The 18,805-nt window shown below is 45.2% G+C and overlaps 1 protein-coding gene across 2 annotated transcripts in view; it reads right to left on the bottom strand.

Moving 5' to 3' along the window:
* Nucleotides 1-2,803: 2,803 nt before the first annotated feature.
* The window catches only part of LOC147685146 (uncharacterized), a 693,800-nt gene continuing 677,798 nt past the window's right edge, over nt 2,804-18,805 (bottom strand). For both annotated transcript variants that reach the window (XM_086941067.1, XM_086941068.1), the window contains one exon: nt 2,804-5,354. In XM_086941067.1, the coding sequence (XP_086797193.1) occupies nt 3,895-5,354 (1,460 nt within the window). In that variant the 3' untranslated portion in view covers nt 2,804-3,894. The remainder of the gene's footprint in view (nt 5,355-18,805) is intronic.

Raw genomic sequence — 18,805 nt, 5'->3', positions numbered from 1 at the left:
CCAGGGTCTGGCATGACTTATGGCGTGAAGACGGATTTCAGCACCACAGCCGGTGCGAGGCTGGTAACGGGCCCAGATCTTCCATTTTGCGCTGAGATAGGACCAGCCAAGAGATTTCAATCTGGAGGTACTCGCAGTTACTTGGATCGTGGATGCGCCACAGGGAGCAGGTAGCATGACAAAGGAATGCAGCACAGCTTTGCGGAACTGGTAGATTTACTGTAGTGTTGCTGAGGGATCAGGAAACTCGGGTTGCCAAGGGGCGAGAATCCTAATCGGCTCCAAAGGAAATATAGTTTGGGAGGGAGACCAAGTCATGTTTTCGTCCTTTTACCTTCTCATGAGTTCAAGAGTGACAGCAAGGGGCAGAGTCCTTCTTGGACTTCTTTTTTTACTAGCCCAAGTACTATGACTGTGATGAACATCTGCCAGGGGAATGACTTTGTGAGCGAGAACAGGACCTTGCCTTCAACCTTCAGTGTTCATGACAGTTTTCTGTTTGTTGGCAGCATGCAGCTTTGCCTACTGGTCCCAGTTGGCCTTTGGATTCATCAAGGCGCAGTAGTAGCTACAGGTCTTGACTGACAGAGCAGAATGGCGTGGGCTCGGAGCTGCACGACACCACCTATCTATGAGCAGAGGTACTAAAGATTTCCTGATCGAGTTTGATGCCTAAGAAATATTCTAAAGGTGAATCTGTGGTTAGAGTTATATCAGAAAGAGTGAGGCACTGCCTGAGCCTTGCGCAGAGGAAGGGTACAGTAATCATGCTGCAGTATGAGCTAAATATTTAATTTGAAAGTGAAGCAGGAACTATAGATGGTGGTGCCCTAACACCCATGCTAACAAGCCGCCTCTCTGTGACATTGACCTTTTGGACTTGTGATACTGCTTGCTAGGAGTTCTCCTTTCCTCTGGCAAAAGGTGGCTGATCAAAAGTCTAACCCTTATCAGAGGTTCCTTTAGTCCTTTAGTCCCTGCTTAGGACTTTGACTTGTGTGGAAGGGGCTAGCTTCAAATGTGCGTCTATTTGCCATATGTCGATGTCTGCTCTTTTCTCCAGGATTGCCAGGAATAGTCACATCCCTCTTTTTCAGTGTCTTCACTGAGTAATTTCGGCACCTATTACTTTTTCTTTGGGTTATGCACCAGATACAAACAGTATAGGCATTCTGTATGAGGGCCTTCCATGTATAGCAACCATTTCCCACATGGTTTAAAGACCTTAAACAAAGATTTCCTCTTAGATGCCTCAGTCATACTCAGCCTTAGTTGGTAAAATAGGTTTACTGAGCACAAAATGAAGAAAGAGGCAGACATGGCCTCACCAAGTGTTGATAGCAAGACAAAAATGGTAAAATATTTCCACTCTTCTTCCAAACAGTGAAGTTCAAGTTGAAATGGAGTATTCCCTAACACTAGACATGCAGTAGAAAATGTGATAGTTACAAGCCTGAGGTAGATAGAGGTTTGATCTGGTGATCTGGTCATCTGATTAGTCAGATGTCAAGTCCTATAACGTTGATTGGTTGCATATAGTCGATGGCTGTTTTCAATGTTAGTTATTGCATACATACACACACTTTTGTGCTACCATTGACTGAGGGTTCCCAGCTTGACAACAGGAACAATGTATCCATGTGAGCCTACAAAAGATCCAATACTGGAGAAGCTCTAGAGCTGTGTAAGACTTTTTTTTTTTAGGTGTTCCATCACATTCTGAAGTATATACTTTGCATTTGCCACTGTGTTTTGGAAGGTGTTAGGTTCCAAGACCTCCCTTTACATGGTGTCAGCTCAGTTCTCCAAATGCTGCACTTTGCCATCTAAAAACCTTATGTATTCCCAACCACCGATTACCAAGTTAATAAGAGTCAATCACTCCTCCTACCATGTGCGAGGAGGAAGAGATCCTGCATACACCGTTTTGGGTATTGCTTGCTATTTCATATATTCCCTGCAGCACTGCCCCAATATTGTGAGGCCATCAGGACCTCTGTAGTACCCATTGTTCCTTCTGCCACTCCCAAAGGTCACTAATCTGCTGGAATTCCTCAACAACTCCTCAGCACGCCTGGGGCCTTAGAAACATGGCCAGCCTAGTAACCCTTTCACCCAACAGCACTGACTGGGTTTGCCTACTTAGGTCAATGCATGCTGCCTATCTGTTGCTCCCACAGTAGGTCCACTTTAGTATGATCTTGCAGTTGGCCCTCTCCCTCAAAAGGTCCCACATCACTGCGGTCTGCATTTTAAAACTGCCTCAGCATCTGTGTAGTTTCACTGTTCTCCTTTCCAGCTGCAGACACATAGGTTCATATACACAAAAGCAATGGCAATTGGCCCCTCAATCACTTCCTTCACTCAGGGATGCATTCTGCAGTGTCATCACTTTCTCAGGCAGTCAAGAGAAAGCAGTCAGCAGGTTCAAGTGCTGGTGCTCATTTTATGTTGTTAAGTGCTGCACGGTACCAGTCATGGGTGCGGCTCACCAGGATTACAAGTTCTTTTCCCTTTAGAACTATCTGAACATTTTCAGGTAAGAAAATGTCAGAAAATGGTAATTTTGTGAAGAATATTTTACAAATTAATGCTATGAAGTTTAATCTTGTGCACACCTACAATACTACTGTCAAACTCGACACTGCCCCCCAAATTCCTGCTCCACCCATATTCATGCTACTTTTCCATATGTATCCCCTCTTCAACTAAAGAGTCAGATTCTTAAAGTATGCTACAAAATTCCTTTTTTTGAATCAAAGTGTAAACACAAGTTCATGAATCAACAACGTTAAAAACGGTGTCAACTTTTAAAACATTTCTTTATTTAAAAGGTTTGCAGGGCCACTGGCATTCAGCAAGTGGCTATGCATGTTATAATCTTTAAATACACGAAATACATATTATTTGAGATAAAACTCAACTTCAGACATGTCATACTAGATATTCGTCAAACTCATGGTTTAGAACTTAAACTGAGTTTGTTCCCTTTCCATAAACTTGGCAAACACGAGAAGAGCCGAGAACATTATGATGGGGAAACAGAAACAAAGACATAACACCCACCCGTTCTGTCTTCAGGATACCTGAGGTACTTTTAAAGGGTGACCCCAATTGCAAAGACTGATGGAATACTGTAGACTACTGGACAGAGACTAGGCAATTTCACAGCTTGACATGTCCAACTTTAAGTCTTCTATCACCAAAAGTCCAGGTTCTTCAGAATTTGATGTCTGGAGATAAGTGCCCTGTGTATGATGCATTCCATTATACACATTTGTCCGGCCACCACAAGGGCCAATGCCAAGTCTGTTCCACCCAGGGCTGGAAGGAATCACTTGCAGAACTTATTGTCCTCTGGGACAGCCCACTAGTCAGTGGGAAAGGCCATAATATTTGGTACCTAGATAAATGGCAAAACGATGCAAATGGACGTTTTCTCCACTTTTTACCCACAGGCGCCAGTTCCTCAGCAGGGTCACTAGTTTTTGCTCTATAACTAAAGATAATCATAGGTCAATGGCATTTAGTAAGTGGGGTAGCAGTAAAACCGTAACGATACACAGTACCAGCTGATGGCAGTTCAGGATTACAGAGAATTTCTTTCCGAAACCATCACAATAAACAAGTCTTCTACCCAGGATTAGGGCTGTCCAGATAATTGTGCTATTGCCATCCTCACTCTGCATTCTACCACTGTCCGGTTTTGCCATACATCAGTTGAAGACCAGATACATTTTCCATCTCAACAAACGCTCCCTAGTAACTGCATTTCAAAGGTTGTGCTTGCACACCCTTTTCCCCCTGTTCCTACATCCAGCCCCAGTGACCACCAGTAGTCTTTCTGTGCTCTAAACATTGTGTCCTCAGAGCATTCCTAAGAGCCTCTGTTCTTTACTCTTTGACTTCGCCAGTCTTATTCTGCACTCTGCTGCTCTTTCGAGTTCCTTTTACCACTGGACTAAGGTGCTTTTCTCTGGCCACCTTGGCACTCTTGGACTTTTGACTGTCCGGATGGGAACGCCTACCTCTGGTGGAAGCAGTAGGCTGTACAGGTGTAGTGGGGTTAGAAGTAGGCTGCATGGGTGATGTGGGGGCAGGTGTGTCTGAGGCAGGCGTGATGGGGCCTGGTGAGTCGAAGGAATCCGTGGAGAGATCGGGTGTGTTAGAAGTAGACGTGGTGGAGGCAGGCTTAGTGCGGGCAGACTTAGTGCGGGCGGGAGTAGTGCGGGTGGGCGCAGCACGGGCGGGCGTAGAGCGGGCGGGCGTAGTGCGGGTGGGAGTAGTGCGGGCGGGCGTAGTGCGGGCGGGCGTAGTGGGGGTGGGCGTAGTGGGGGCAGGCGTAGTGGGGGCGGGCGTAGTGGGGGCGGGCGTAGTGGGGGCGGGCGTAGTGGGGGCGGGCGTAGTGGGGGCGGGCGTAGTGGGGGCGGGCGTAGTGGGGGCAGGCGTAGTGGGGGCAGGCGTAGTGGGGGCAGGCGTAGTGGGGGCGGGTGTGGTGGGGGTGGGCGTGGTGGGGGTGGGCGTAGTGGGGGCGGGTGTGGTGGGGGCGGGAGCAGTAGGGGCGGGCACAGTGGGGGTGGGCGGGGTGGGGGCAGGCGTGGTGGGGTCAGGCACAGTGGGGGCGGGTGCAGTGGGGGCGGGCATAGTAGGGGCAGGCGTAGTAGGGGCAGGCGGTGTGGGGGCAGACGGAGTAGGGAAAGCAGTGGATCGGGAAGTGGTGGTTGGGGAAGCAGTGACAGTAGCTCCAGAAGCACTGGCAGAGACCACTTCATTATTGGGAGATATGCAAACTTTGGAAGCCTCTTCACTATGGGTCAGCTTGTGTTTAGCGAGCTGAGCCCTTTGAATGAAGCTCAGCTCACACACTGTGCACTGGAACGGCTTCTCGCCCGTGTGAGTCCGCTGATGATTCAAAAAGTGCCCTTTCTTGGAAAATGTCTTGCCACACTCTGTGCACTTGAATGGCCTATCAGCTGTGTGTGTTTTCTTGTGAGCCAACCAGTCAGCCACCTGTGCAAAGCTCTTCCCACATTCAGCACATGTGTACGGGACCTCCTCTGTGTGGTTTTTCTCATGCTGGATAAAGGCTGACTCACGTCTGAAGCCCTTACCGCATGTGCCACACGTAAATCGAGTCTCTCCCTTCTTTGCCCTCTTTGGTGTAGAAGTGCAAGGAGGCACCTTGCCAGCCACTGATGTTACTGTTGGATTCTTGGGAGGCCTCCCCCTCTTCACTACTTTCTCTGTGGGTCTGGGAAAATTTGCGCCCACTCCTGTTGATGGCCCAGGTGCAGATTCGAGCAATTGAGAAGTTTCATACAGAGAAGTCTCCATCTCTTCTTTCACCTTGGACACTAGAGGAATGAAAAACAAAAGTCACCAGAAAGCAATAAGCAAAAGTAAAATTTGCACAGTGAATTGACTTCTATAATTTTCTAGACTTCCAAGCTGCTTTTTTAATTAATTAGGTGTTTCAGTGTAAGGGTAACAGAAGTTGCCTGTATTAAAACAATTAGACCTTTCAATGCCCTACTAAAATTGCAGTGAGTCAGGTATCACACCACGGGTCAGATAGAAAAAATTACAAGCCTGTAGCTCTGCTTCTGCATTGCAGAAATCTTCAGTCATGTCCTAAATGCATGAGTAATTCCCTGCTGCACATGCAGACCTCAGAACACATTTCTATGTAATTCAATTCATGGAAACAGCATCAAAGAATGTATTTTTTCGTGAATCTTCTTTGTTAACATGTAGAAGGCAGGCCAAATAAGGCCTAATTTTTCATGAATGTTAGAGGATTTCTCCCACTTTTTTCAAGGAAATGAATAGCAGCATCTTTCAATAGGTAATATAGCATAATGAAGTTATGAGCAAAAAACATATGTACAAATGCAAACTGAAGGCACACATTTAACTGAGATAAAAAAAAAGGGATCCTATTGCTTTTAGGACCTGGGAGGCATCTCTCTCCTGCTTGACTGGCAATTGCATATAGGGCTGTGATAGATAATCCAGTGGCATGGGAGGCAGGTGGGTTGAAGATCCCCTCAAAGACAGACTGTGATAGCAGCCTCTAGCAGAGAGTTCTGCTGAGTCTTCAGCCACACTTATCACTTGGTTTGATACCAGGGAACCTTCATTTGCCATTTCCACTAAGGCCGTTTGCCAATGTGTTTGCAAATCTTCCATTAGCGACTTCATGCCATCCCAAATCTCTTTGTGGAACATTCTGCGGGGTGTTCTGCACTTGCATTTTTAAGGGGGTTCAAGCATTTCCACACTTTTCATCTGTGTCAATTATTTTGCACTCTGTCACTCTCAGGGGTAGCATCAGACTTTGGTGCTGAAGTGCGTCTTGGCCAGACCACAATTACTATTGTAGAGTCTGTCTTTGGGTTTGATCTTAAGATGGCAGGGTCCTGTTGGGGGGGGGTTTGCATTTTATCTGTAACTCAGTGTTACTGCTTTTACGGTTGCAAGATTCATGCGTTTTTGTTCCTTCGCTATTTCCAATAATCCTTGTACTCATGGTAAGAGAGCTTTTGGTGCTAGCCTTCACCTGAGTGTTTCTAGTATCGCTGATATCGAAGGTTGTGGTGCTTCCATGGGGATGTTCAATTTCAATACCCCTCTTGCCAAGACATCTTGGAAAGTGATGATGTCATCAATAGGTGATACCTGGGATAGTTACTGAGCAGGAGAAGTTAAAGTATAAGAAGTCATGCTGGTATCAGTGTATCGTCATTGGGATCGTGTATAAGATCTTGCATGTTAGGATGAAGGAGAGCTATTAGTTAATGTTTGTCTACTGCTTTGTGATTTATATGGCAATGGAGGTTTCCATATTCTTATTGGTGACCTGGGTCGTCTTCAATGTTTTTCTTGGTGGCGAGAAGTTTAATTGTCATAAAGGAGTCTGTACCGGATGGTCAAATGGTATAATCAGATTTAAAGGATGATATGGTAATGTAGCTGGATCTGGTGATGATGCTTGACGAAAGCATGCAGGCGGAGATGATGGCGATTCCGCTCTGTGCCTTTTCCTGGACTGATCCTCTAAAGGTGATGATCTTGCAGCCTGTAAGGATGTGAAATATATAGTTTATACTGTAAACCGCGACAGACAATGCCCTCAACACATGTGAAAGTGAGGTAGACAGCATTTTGTTTTTTTAGAGGTCAATGGTGAATTGTTACATGGTGAACAGGTTCTCTTCGATGGAGATATAGCCTACAGTGTACAATATGTATTTGATGACTATAAAGGTGCATCAGTGATTGGTGTGATGTCTACCACGATGGAGGATGCCATTGAGGTTTCGATGTCAAATGACTTGAGTGTCAATGATGTGAGATTGTTAATCCTTCCTTCGACATTGAGGAGGTCGGCACCAATGGCCTTAGCGGTGATCTCAACATTGTCCTCCGATAGCGATGAGAAACTGTCATGTTTTTCCTCCTTCAATCCAACTCTGTTATAGTCTTTTGGAGACAATGGGAGAGACATGGACACTTGTGTCTCAGTAGTATCTTTTTTCTTACCTCTATGGCCCTTGCTCTCATGTCCACTAACGAGCCTCTGAAGAGGATTCCTTCCCATTCTCTTGATGTTCTTTTAGACACTTAATTATTTTTTTACATATGTTGCAGTCACAAACGGAACGAGAGGGAAGCAGAAATACAATGCACACTTTATGTCCACCTGCAACAGTTTTCTTTCTCCCACATGAGGGGCCCTTGGAGAAGGATGGCATTTTATCTGCAATTCCAGTCAGCAACTGGAGAAGGAATTATTCACTCAACAAGAGTTGTTAAGAAATGTTGAGAGAAGTATATAGGATTATTTTTCAGTACTGAGAAATTCTTTAAATTGAAAAGAAAAACCTCAACAATGTTCTCCGGGGATAATCCTCTCACGAGCCAGAAATAAGTGGGTGAGGCAGGCAACTGTCAGCATAACACATGCTGGGAAGAGGTACCCCCCGGTTCTTATAGGGAAAGGGTCCAATCTTATCTCTGTCACATCTAGGCTGACTGGTAATCTAAGCGCCAGGATACCCTTGGGGTGACAGATGCTCTATACAAATGTGCTTACGTAACATTACATTAAGCCTCTGTTAGCATTTTTAGGTTGAGTCTAGCAGCGCACATGTGCTGCGAGGCATGCCGTATCGAGTGTATGGCCACTCAGCATGCCCATCGCTTCTGATTGGCTCCTTCGCGTGCTTTTCAAAAATCCTTCCTTTTTATTAGGTGCTCCCAAGGTCTGCAGGCGGATCGGGTACAGTGCATGTGCGCCGGGCGCACGCACCATTTGTCCGCCTGCAGCTTTTGGGGCACTTTCGCGGCCGCTTTGATGTTCTCAGTGAGCCGTGCGGCCACTGAGAACATCAAAGCAGCCGCGAAAGTGATCACCATTTGCGCATGCACCACTCGCGTGCTCCTCCCCCCATCACTTTCCCTGCTGATATTTTCCCCCTCCCTTCTCGCCCAGTCCTTGTTTCACCTGCTTCGACCCGGGTGACACCGAATTGTTAACTTTTGCAGCATTTCCTAATTGCTTCGCAACTTTGAATTAAGTGCAAATTGTAAATGAACTAAATTGACTATGTTTCTTAATGTGCAAAGTCCGCAGAGGAATCCGGCGCACCTTGCAGAGCGTGTGAGGCTGTCTCACTTATGTGGGGCTAATTATGGAGTACGTTTTTTTTGTACCCTTGTCATAGTGCATTTATTTTTTACTCCGGTATCTGTCTCAGGCACACTGATTCTGTTATACTTTGTGATGCAAACATAGAAAGCAATATAGCAAAGGTGCATAGAAAATATAATTTCAATATCCTTATAGAAAGAATACAGCACACTACAAGTGTTTTGCACGAAATAAAGGGGTTAACGCAGCTTCCAGCGTACAGTATCCCTTTTATAAGAATATTCTGTACAACTTTTTGGGGGGCTGGCTTGCCAATTGACAGCACCAGCTCGGTGAAGTTGAGCGCCCCGGAATTTGTGACTCACAAAGATGTTTCCGTTTGTCTAAGAGGCGAACTCCCTGTAGTCTGCATATTTTTGGGAACACAGTCACATGGTAATTGCCTCCTGGATATGCCTTCTCTGCCCATCTCATACTTGCCTTACCTTTTTTTCTTCCTTTTAGGTTGCGGGTTGCAATCAACTTTTGTTTTTCGATCTTCTGCTGAATATTTCCCCCGCCCACCAGTCTTCCACTTACAGAATCAGTCGCGTCGACCGCTGGAGGTTTTCAACATGCTCTTTTTAAATAAAGAAAAATAAACCTTCCGAGGACTTGTGATGATGAAAACTGTGTTTTGATTTGGTATGCGGTGATATAAAATAACTTTAGTTTATTAGTTATGGCTTGATACTCCTTGTCAACACCTCATTCACCACATTTGCAGCAGCTGTGCTCTTCTAATGAACCCCCTGATTAGCTCTTCCCCTACCTCCCATTTGAAGCTCGTTGCTAGCAAGCACGTGACATCAGGATGATTTATAAGGTCGTCAGTGAGAACATCCAAATTAACATATCCCGATTTCATTTACTTTGGCAGCAAATTGGCTCCTCTTCTGTTGTACTTGCAGGCAGCGATAGTAAAACCAAAACAGGTGTATGAAAAACCTGCGAGGTCCATTTTTTTTTTAAGAAAACACACACAGTTCAGAGTCCATTCTGAATTAAATGTAAAATCGAGCATCGTTTGGTAATGTTTTCTTGCACAGTTTGGTAATGTTGTCTTGCATGCTTAACACGAACAGATGGATTTGAGACACCTCTACTACTGTCACGCATGAAAGGCCGCACAAAAACACCCTTTTTGTTCAAATTGACCTTTCTGCCTTGTAATGAGGTTTTCCATTTCAGTTACTCCTGACAGGAGCCATGTGAACAGCCCCTTCCATCCCCTTAAGGTTCCCATGGATTTTGAGGTCTGCTTTTTATATGCACCACCTTCATTTTGATGCTGTTCCCTTCCAGCAACCTACTCACCACCGAATCTTTGGCTACTTACAATTTTAATTTAAGGGGTATTGTTCCGATTGTTTTCTTGACAAAACGCTTTAATGGCTCCATAGTTTCCCAGATGTATTAGTACTAGCAGCTCCAGTGCAGGGGTTCTCTTTGCTGGGGCTTGGTGTTCTAGCGTTTTAATGAGATAAACTAAACTACTAGTCCCAGAATGCAATTGAAAAACGGGACTGTAGCAATTAACTACGAGTGGACTTAAACTTGGCAGAGCTGCTAATTCTTCCTTTTTACCTTAGTGAAAACTGCAGTAACTGTATATTTGTCGCTTACTATGATCTGTTTTGGCTACGTAGAACAAAAAAATCTAACCAAATTGAGCTTGATGTTAAGCTAAACGTCTTATATGATTGTCTTTAAATTATGTAGGGAATACTCAGAAATCCTTATGTTTTTACAGTATTAGACTTTTGTTGACGTGTTTTTTTTCTTTTCCCAAGTTAATGGTTTTATGGTATTTAATGCTTTGTTTTGTATTCTCTTTCATGGTACTCTACACACACACACACACCCTGGTTCACACATGACTTAGCATCCATTACTACCACATATCTTTTTGCCAATTTGTTTTTGCTACACATCTCATTCCATGTATTCCATGCACTCGGTCCGTATCTCTTGTTTTGTCCATCTGCATCACCTGCCACTCATAGCGTTTCTCTCTTTACCCACATTATGTTTTTTGTTTCCTTCTCCCCCTTTCACAATCTACTCCCTTTCTCCCTTTTGCATCTCTCTTGCATTCTCCATTCCTTTTGCTCAATTTCTTTCTTCATTTCTTTACCAGCTCACATTTTAGTCATGCCAGTATCCCACTCCCAATTCACTACTCTCATACCTTCCTCACATTGTTCTTCCCTACACTATTCCTTAAGGTCTCTTTTTCTTATTTCTACAAATCTCTATTTTTTCTGCTAAATTCTTCTTTTACGTTCCCAATGGATTTATGACTAACCAGAACAAGCATTGGCATAGCCAATAGGTCTCGCTTTTGCGAGAGTTTATGCTATTGGCATTGTAAATGACAATGCCTTTTATTTTATTTTTTTAAACCAACACATTAATAAAAGGCATTGTAATCTACAATGCCAATAGCTCAAACTCTAGTAAATGCGAGACCTATTGCATTGCAAATGCTTGTTGGTTTATAGCATATATTTGTCCCTCCTTTTGCTGGTTTGGTCACGCCCTGGATGCTGCTCCTGCTACATGCATTAATTCACGATGGGCCAAATAGGTTAGTGCTGCACACTACTTGTTTTGTTAATTTCCTGCTAACGGCACACACTTCCTACAGCCTTGCCGTGAAGTGCATCCATGCCTCAGACTAGCTGTTTATTACCAAAAAGTGATGCTTATGCTTTGAAGGTAGCAGAGAGTTTTGTATCGCAGCTTATGTTCCTTTCTGTTTGCAAAGCTCCCCTTATCCTTAAGCTTGACCAGTGTGCCCAGTACGTCACAGCTACTGGGACATGGGAAGCAGCCTCTATCATCTCTACACACAGGACTCGAATGAAATCATCAGCCAGCTATTGGTCCCTTCTTTTTCTGCCTCCTACACGTTCCTTCTTGGTTTGGGTCCTGGGCCTATATGATGTCGGCCTCTGTTGCTGGCCGTAAAAGGTCCTAGCTTGTCCAGTTCCTCTACTCTTCTGGCTGAAACTGGATCGCATCGCCTGCCATAGCTAGCTGTTCCCAGTCCTTGCTCCAACGGCTGCTCGCTTTGGTATGGTACCTTTTTGTGCAGTGCTGCTAGCTGTTTCTCTTATCCCGTTGGTAATTCCTCATTCTAAGACCTCTAGGCAGTGCTGCAGCTGCGTCTTGGGTCACAGTGATAATTCCCCATTTTTTAAGTCCTCTATGCAGTACTGCAGCTGCGTCTCTTTTCCCAGTGGTGATTCCTCATTCTTGGTTCTCTAGACAGTCCTGCTAGCTGCTTCTATGGTCCCAGTAGTAATTCCTCCTTCTTGGTCCTCTAGAGCATGCTTCTAGCTGCTACTCTGGTCCCGTCAGTAATTCCTCATTCTACGTTTTCTTGGCAAAGCAACAGTTGTCTCTGATCATAGTGGTAATTCTTCATTCTAGCTGCTTCTCTGGTACCATTGGTAATTCCTCATTCTAAGGCTTCTAGACAGTGCTGCTACTCTGATCCAGTCTGTTATTACTCATTCTAAGTCCTCTACACATTGCTGCTAGCTGCTGCTCCGGTCTCATCAGTAATTCCTCATGCTAAACCCTCAAGACAGTGCTGCAACTACTTCTCTGGTCCCGTTGGTAATTCCCTCATTTTGAGTCCTCTAGGCAGTGCTGCAGCTGCTTCTCTGGTCCAGTCAGTAACTCCCTCAATCGAAATTCTCAAGGCAGTGCTGAAGCTGTATATCTGGTCACAGTGATAATTTCTCATTCTAAGTCCTCCAGATATAGCTGCGTCTCTGCTCCCAGTGGTTAGTGCGCATTCTTAGTCCTCCAGACATAGCTGTGTCCCTACTCCCAGTGGTAATTTCTCATTCTTTGTCTTCTAAACAGTGCTGCTAGCTGCTTTTCTAGTCCGGTCAGTAACTCCCCATTCTTGGTCCTCTATGCAGTGCTGCAGCTGTGTCTCAGGTCACAGTGGTATGTCCTTATTCTTAGTTCTCTAGACAGTGCTTCAGCTACATCTGTTCATACATCCATTACACTCCAAACCAAAACACATAGGTAAAATAGCTCTAACTCTCAAAAATGTGAGACCTATTGCATTGCAAATGCTAGTTACATTTGTGTTCTCCATTCAAAATTTCATTGCACTTTATTTCCTTATGAAAGACGCAGCAATCAAGTTCAATGAATACATTTGGGAGAAATATTCTGAACATTCATGAAAAATGAGGCCGTGTTAGGCTGGCCTTAAACGTTAACAAAGATGATTCATGGAAAAAGGCATTCTTTGTTTCCAGGAAATGAACTATACAGAAATGTGTTGCTGGGTCCACGCACATATTGTGAATGGTACACTTTACAAGTTTCTAAGTAACAAACAAGGGGCTTACCTTAGGTAATGCTTATCTACTAGATACTATCTAGCCAGAGATTCCTTACCTTAGAATTATCTCCAGGCGTCAGACTGGATTAGCACATTTTTCTGTGAGTAGTACCCAGAGTGCTGGCAGGTGGCGTTGTTTGGCTTCATGTGGTTATCGGCATTGTGCGTGCAGGAATTTACGTGCACCACATCAGTGCACTGATGCCAGCTTCTTTTTTTGACTTTCTATGCCAGTTTTGCATATCCACGAAGCACTGGTGTGGAAAGCTACGGGCCTGAAAGGGGAACAGCCTTGAACGTAGAAATCTGTTAGCACAGCGTGGGAGGGTGGTCAGTAAGGAATCTGTGGCTAGATAGAGGCTACCAGATAAGGCATTATCAAAGGTAAGTAACTTGTTCATCTGAAAGAGTTCTATCCGCATGTTCTTTACATCAGAATAGATACCCAAGCAAAACCTCCCAGGACGCAAGTCTGTGAAACAATTTCACACTATAAAGTCCTGCAGGACAGAACGGACAAAGTGCCCATCCCTATGGACCCAACTGTACAGGCAGTAGTCCTTCCTAAACGTGCGCAGAGATGCCCCAGCTGCTGCCAGGCATATGTCCAGGGCCAGAACTCCACGTGCTAAAGCAGTGGTTGCAGCCTTGGCTCGACTCTGAAGTACCAGTTTGTGGGAGAAAAAAAGATGTAGGGAGGCTGAGAGAACAGTGCCTGCAGCTCACTGACCATCAAAGGGAGAGGTAGTTGCCACCAGAAAGGCAGTCTTTATCGTGAGGAGCATAAGAGGACAAGACTGAAGCGGCTCAAAAGGGGTGCACATCAATAAAGTAAGAACCAAGTTAAGTACCCATTGAGTCATAACAAAGGGAGCTGGGGAAACGTGTTGTAGAGCTTTAAGGAACCTATTTACAACAGGGGACTTGAACAGAGATGGCTGATCTGGCAGTCGCAGAAAGGTGGAGATGGCAGATAAATATTCCTTCAAAGTGCCCAATGCAGAGCCCTGATGGGCTAAGATCAGGATAAACAAAAGAACCTGGGAAAGGGGAGCAGATAAGCGGTCAATCTGTTTCCCGGCATACCAAGCCACAAATTGATTCCAACAGCCAGCATATACCGTCTTGGTGGAGGGACGTCGGGCTGCCAAGATAACCTAGCAAAGTTCAGGAGGAAGATCGAAAGCGGTCAACTGTTGCAGCTCAATCTCCATGCTTGAAGGTGGAGTATTGACAAGTTCGGTTGGAGAACCGTTCTGTGATGCTGTGACAGAAGATCTTCCAAAGATGCAGCCTGATTGGAGGACCAATGGCAATGCTCAACAGCTCAGTATACCAAACTCTACAAGTCCAGCCCGGAGCCACAACAATGACTTCAGCCTGTGCTCCACTCAAGACGAAAAGCATCCCGAAGCAAGAGCCACCTTGGAAACTCCAGCGCATAAAACTGCTGACACTGGATATTCTCAGAGGTGGCGAATAGATCTAACTAAGGCTCTCCCCACTGCTGAAAGAGACCTTGTACCATCTCCAGATAGACAAGCCATTTGTGATCCGCTAGGTATCCTTGGCTGCGTTTGTATGCTCTGGCAGTAGAGCCCACCAGGTGCAGAGCACAAACACTAGGGAAATGCACTGACGTGCAAAAGGTGGACTGAGGTCGACGGAGTGCAATGGAAAGCTCCAAAGACCTGGCTGTAGGTCTATTGTTATTGGAGTGCTTCAGCACTAAGCCGTACAAAAGGGGGTGGTAATGGACGGAGCATCTGAACCAATCAAACACTCACACCCAGTCAAAAGATCTGGGTTTAATCCATCACCGTTCTTTAGCCCACTCTGCCACCCCAGTTCAGACATGGCTATATGCAAATAAGTCTGACCCTGTGCCTCATGGGAACAGTCCAGCCCGAACTGCCAAGACATGCCTTCCCTGGACAGGAAACAAGCTTGCCAGGACCGGTTTCTGGCATTCCAGCCGTCTTAAGCCCGGCTTGCTTGAATCCAGTGGCAAAGTGAGCAAGGGACTCACGTCTGAGCATACCCTGCCACACTTATGGCGGCCAAAAGCGGTATGCTCCGTCCATCACCACCCCCTTTTGTATCAGCACTAAGCCAGCCTTGTTGCTGAAGAGGATGCCATTAAAGGGCATGTTCATAAGCTAAGCTTGGACATCTCCTCAAAAACTAGCTGTCCATAGCCAGGTGTGGCGTCGTAAGGCCACCGACAAAGAAACCGCTCTGCCTAGCGAGTCAGTTTTGTCTACCCCGCATCCCTCTCATCAGCCATAGTTTAGGAGAGTTTGGCAGGGCTTCCCCCAGGAACATAGGCAGCACCTGCGAGAGCAAAGGGAATGGTTGGAACGGCCCAAAAGGCATGTGGTCTACACAGACTGCAATACCATGCTGGCAGAAGAAAAAAAATTCTTACCCAAGGTGTCCAGCCTTTTAGATTCCCTATACTGTGGGGTGGAAGGGAAAGCACTAGAATTTACTCGAGAAGCGGAGGCATGCTCAACCAAGCTCTCTGACGCGGGGTGTTGGGTGAGGAAAGAGGGGAGATGGTGGGAACTTGTCCTATCCCCAAGAGCCACTGTGCTGGACTTAGACAGGCCCCGAGCAGGATGTCTGTAAGGGCTTCGTTAAATGGGAGAAGTGGTTTGGAAGGGGCGAATCCAGGTTGAAGCACTGCCATCAAGCGGTTAGTCTTGACAGCTACAGAGGACAACATAAGGTCCAGGACCTCGGCGGCCCTCCTCGCCGCCATAGAAAATATTGCACCCTCCTCCCTAGCCATGGTAGGAGAAGAGACCAAGCCAGTATCTTGGGAGGTGTCCAATCCACTGGCCTCCTCCAGTTCTTCAAGGTCTAGGGATGGATGGCATGACAATCGACGCAGGTCTTTGCATCGTTGTCACGCTCAAGGCATCAGAGAGAGAGTAGGTGCGGATCTGTCACTGACATCTGCCAGTGACGGGTGCCACACAGCTTCATTCCAGACTTCTCATGGACATCCCTGCCACACCAGGAGGCACGTCTCCAAAAATGTTGACAAAACGTCTAAAAGAAAAGTAAATGGGGTACCTCTCTCCGGATCTGCACTGACTGCATGGAAAGAAAAGAGCAGACATCAGCACGCTGGGGTGGCACGTGCATGTCATTTCAGACGTGGACGATGACACAGATACCACGAGGAGCTGAACGATGCCACCTACCGAGTGTAGGGGTACTGCTCACAAAAAAAAAAATCCGGATCCAGTCTGATGGCTGGGTTTCATTCTAAAGTAGGAGATCTGAGGTTAGAAGTCTGTAACAGAAACACAAAACTGTTTTGTTTACTGTAGTGTAGATGATACACCAATCCTTTATCCAGTGTCTACAAGATAATCTGCATCTTGGCACTTGAACCATGGATGTTAGTAAAGAAGCCTACTAAAGAAATACCAGTCAGTGAGTACATATGATAAAAGAGAGAATTTATTATATGATAAGATACAAATCAATTTTACATGGAGAGTGGCTGAAAGTCCAATAAGGAACACTCTTCCAAATCTTTTTATAGGTGCAAAACGCAACGGAAAAACATCATTATTCGTATATGTTCAGTAAAAGTACAGGATTATGATATTTCTTAAGAAATTAAGCAAAAGTAGCTGCTTCAGCCCATCAGTAGCCTCAGCAAGTTACACAGGTATAGAACACTAGGCCAATCTAAATAGGCCAACACTGTGTCATACCTGCGTGTTCTGAGATGGACTGTTGCTACCCATGTGTTCTCTGCTCGTGACATTTTGAGACTGCCCACGCTAATGCAATGTACCAGTAACGAAACTAGTTACTTACCTGTAAGAATAGTTTTGCAGCATAGACTCTTCTAGATTCACATACTGTGCATAGTCCGCCATCTTGTGGTTGGAGTCGGGAAGTGCTTTGCTTTTTTTTTCTCTTGGATGGTTGTGAAACTTGATCCACATGGTCAGGCTACAACCCCCCTTGTGTAAGCAAGCTCAGATTATTTTTTCCCTTCTTTTGCTTTCAGATTGTGTCTGCTTGTTGAAAAAGTATAATATTGCTTGTATGTGTTTATTGAGCTGAGAGTGGAGGGACACTAGTTAACCTTCAAATGATGATTACTGTATATACATATATATATATATATATATATATATATATATATATTCCCCTATAGATATATATTTATTTTCTCAGGTATACTTTTGTTTTTTAACAATGTTGCTGTATATTTTTCCTTTTAATTAGTATGAAAAGCACAGTCACTTATGTGTTATGCTTTTTACAATATGTTTTTTATTTGTTTATGAGCTATGTAGGTAGCTGGTTGTGACTGTTTTAAACAGGCCACCTTGTTATCCAGATGTAGCACATTTGCTATTGTTTAGTTTATATATAGTATGTATGTACTACGGTAAGAGGAGACGGAGACGTATAGCCTTTTGCGATTTGTTAACCTTTATTAGTACTTATGTATTATGTTTATTTAGGGACTATGTTCTGAGTCTCCTTTGTCCTATTTCTTTTTTCACTTTTGCTACTTTTTACTCCTTCCCAGGGGAGGAGGGAGGGTCGTATGTGAATCTAAAAGAGTCTATGCTGCAAAATGCAAATGCTACTTACCAGTATGCATCTGTTCTTGGCATGTAGGGCTGCTGACATTCATATCTGTGCATTGATCGCCACCTAGTGTTGGGTCCGGATGATTGCACATTGTTGTCCTGGAAGAGTCTTCGAAGTATCACGAGATAGGTGGCTCCTCCCCTGGACTACAGTGCGCATGGGCATCGCCTCCATCCCCAGATTGTTTTTAGCCATTGGCAGAGATGGAGTGAAGAATGTGAGTGATGACCATGCTATGAGCATATTTATATATATGAATGAATACTGCAGCTGCTACAGGCGCCGGGGAGGAGGGTGGGCGATATGAATGTCAGCAGCCCTACATGCCAAGAACAGATGCATACTGGTAAGTAGCATTTGCAGTTCGAGGCATGTGGGCTGCTGAATTCATATCTGTGCATAGAATACATAGCAGTGCCTCCATTATCGGCGGCCGCCCGTGCCAGCTGCAGCGGTCTGAAAAAGTGTTTTTAGAACAGCTTGACCAACAGCTGCCTGCTGTTTGGAATGCACGTCTACACAGTAGTGCTTAGTGAAAGTATGTGTGGTAGACCATGTGGCTGCTCTAGAGATATCTTCTAAGGGAATGTTACCTAGGAAAGCCATAGAGGCCCCCAGCTTCCTGGTGGAGTGGGCCCTCGGTGGGATAGTGAGGGTGCGTTTAGCTTTAGCGTAACAGATCTGAATGCACTTTACTATCCACCTAGCAATCCCTGCTTTTGAGATAGCGTTTCCCTTGTGGTGTGTGGCAAAAGCAACAAAAAGCTGCTTGGTTTTGCGAAAGTCTTTTGTCCCGTCTACATAATACATCAAGGCCCTCTTAACATCAAGGGTGTGGAGCATGCGCTCCGCCAGCGTCTCCGGGTTTTGGAAAAACACCGGCAATTCAATTGTCTGGTTTAAGTGGAATTGGGATACCACTTTGGGTAGGAATTTAGGGTTAGTGCGGAGCACCACCCTGTTAGCATGTACCTGGAAGAAAGGTTCTTGGATGGTGAGCGCCTGCAGCTCGCTAACCCTCCATAGCGATGTAATTGCTACTAAGAACGCAACCTTCCAAGTCAGAAACTGAAGCTCACAAGAGTGCAGTGGCTCAAAGGGAGGAC

This window comes from Lissotriton vulgaris, chromosome 10 (genome assembly GCF_964263255.1).
Source record: "Lissotriton vulgaris chromosome 10, aLisVul1.2, whole genome shotgun sequence".
Taxonomy (NCBI): Eukaryota; Metazoa; Chordata; class Amphibia; order Caudata; family Salamandridae; genus Lissotriton; species Lissotriton vulgaris.
Note: the sequence above shows the minus strand (reverse complement) of the source record. Positions and strands in the feature narration are given on the sequence as shown.